The sequence below is a fragment of the Styela clava genome, chromosome 6 (assembly GCF_964204865.1).
Source record: "Styela clava chromosome 6, kaStyClav1.hap1.2, whole genome shotgun sequence".
Taxonomy (NCBI): Eukaryota; Metazoa; Chordata; class Ascidiacea; order Stolidobranchia; family Styelidae; genus Styela; species Styela clava.
Window position 1 is genome coordinate 16,133,269 of NC_135255.1, and position 1,378 is coordinate 16,134,646.

At 35.7% G+C, this 1,378-nt stretch overlaps 1 protein-coding gene across 1 annotated transcript; it reads right to left on the reverse strand.

Annotated features, from left to right (window-relative positions):
* Positions 1–398: 398 nt before the first annotated feature.
* On the reverse strand, positions 399–1,124 carry LOC120331996 (TLD domain-containing protein 2-like). The gene has a single exon (XM_039399200.2). It carries the CDS (start codon positions 1,122–1,124, stop codon positions 399–401), a length of 726 nt encoding a protein of 241 aa, XP_039255134.2.
* Positions 1,125–1,378: the final 254 nt, after the last annotated feature.

Genomic DNA, 1,378 nt, shown 5'->3' on the forward strand with positions numbered 1-1,378 from the left:
ATAAGAGTATTCACGGAAAGCAATATTACCATTTACCAAGGTGAAATAATCGAAACAGACTCAATTTTACCAGAGTGTCTAGGGTAGGGGTGGGCAAGGTTTCAGGACCAGGGGCCAAGAATTTTGCCCACCTAGACTCGCGGGCCATATAAGTGTGACGTACTGAGATACATTTTATGAAAAATATTTACAGTGTTACAAATCAGAAGAGGGGAAATCAGACTCGTGCCAAAACTAAATTTAATGGCAATCTCAATAAATTCTTTGAGCTTTTTTTTTTAGCTGAACATCAAAATTTAGTTTTAGTTTGGTTGTGGCAGCATCATGCGGGCCAGATTGAAGTACCAAACGGGCCGGATTTGAAACGCAGGCCGTAGTTCGCCCATGTCAGGTCTAGGCTATGAAACAAAACTCCACAGTTCCACACTAGTTATTATAAAGTCTTCTTCTGGTGATAATATATCACTGTTGTAAGTTTCACATTTCATACTTCTGCCGCGTTTTAAATCATTATCGATCCAGAGTCCCATTCCAAATGACCCTCTTCCGGGTCTTAGTTGACCCGTATTTGTTCCGCCTATAGATAAATAGTCTGAACCACAATTCATAAAATAACTATTTTCGTGAGACCAAGGGAAAATCGATACTTCAGGTTTTACTTTAAATAAAAAACTCTCTCCCGTGCCGATAAAAAGTTTTTCCTTTATGCGAGGAAGTGAGGTGTTGAAAGCACCGAAGACGCAATCATTTGAGTCCGAAATGATTAAAATAAAAGGAGTGATTTCGTCCCAAATTTCAGAGTTTGACGTCCATGCTCTACATCGTCTATAGAGTGTTTGAAGACTGTATCCATGCTCGTCACTATTGTATATTTGTGTAATTTTTTTCCCAAAAGTTCGTGCAGGAAGATTCGGAGAAATTTTCTCAAAAAGTTCTTCAGTGATTAAATTACTTTGTGATAATTCCTCAGTATCATGTAATTTATCTGATAAATTCTCAATTTCAATTGCTATTTTTTTGTTTTTTTGTAGCGCATTTTTATCCAATCCAAAATCTAACATGTGATTAGTTTTAAAAATTTGCATCTCAATAAATTCTAACTTTTCTCTGGAGTTCTTCTTCATTTTTTGCAATAGACCTTAGAAGTTGTCTTTGTATCACTAATCATGACAGGAAACTCAGCTAATTTGTCTGTTATTCCGCTGTATTCCTGAAAATAGAAGAATAAAATTTCATTTTTATTCAGCATTCTGCATCTGTTAAAAGGGATCCAATATACCATGTCCCGTCAAACTAGTGCAGCCTCGCGAATTTAAAGAATTTCCACCTACTTCCTTGGTTTTATTGAATATATAAATATGAATATATAAATAAACGT

Bases quoted from the DNA above. Each gene is read 5' to 3' on its own strand.
- LOC120331996 (XM_039399200.2), bottom strand. From the start codon at position 1,124: ATGAAGAAGAACTCCAGAGAAAAGTTAGAATTTATTGAGATGCAAATT.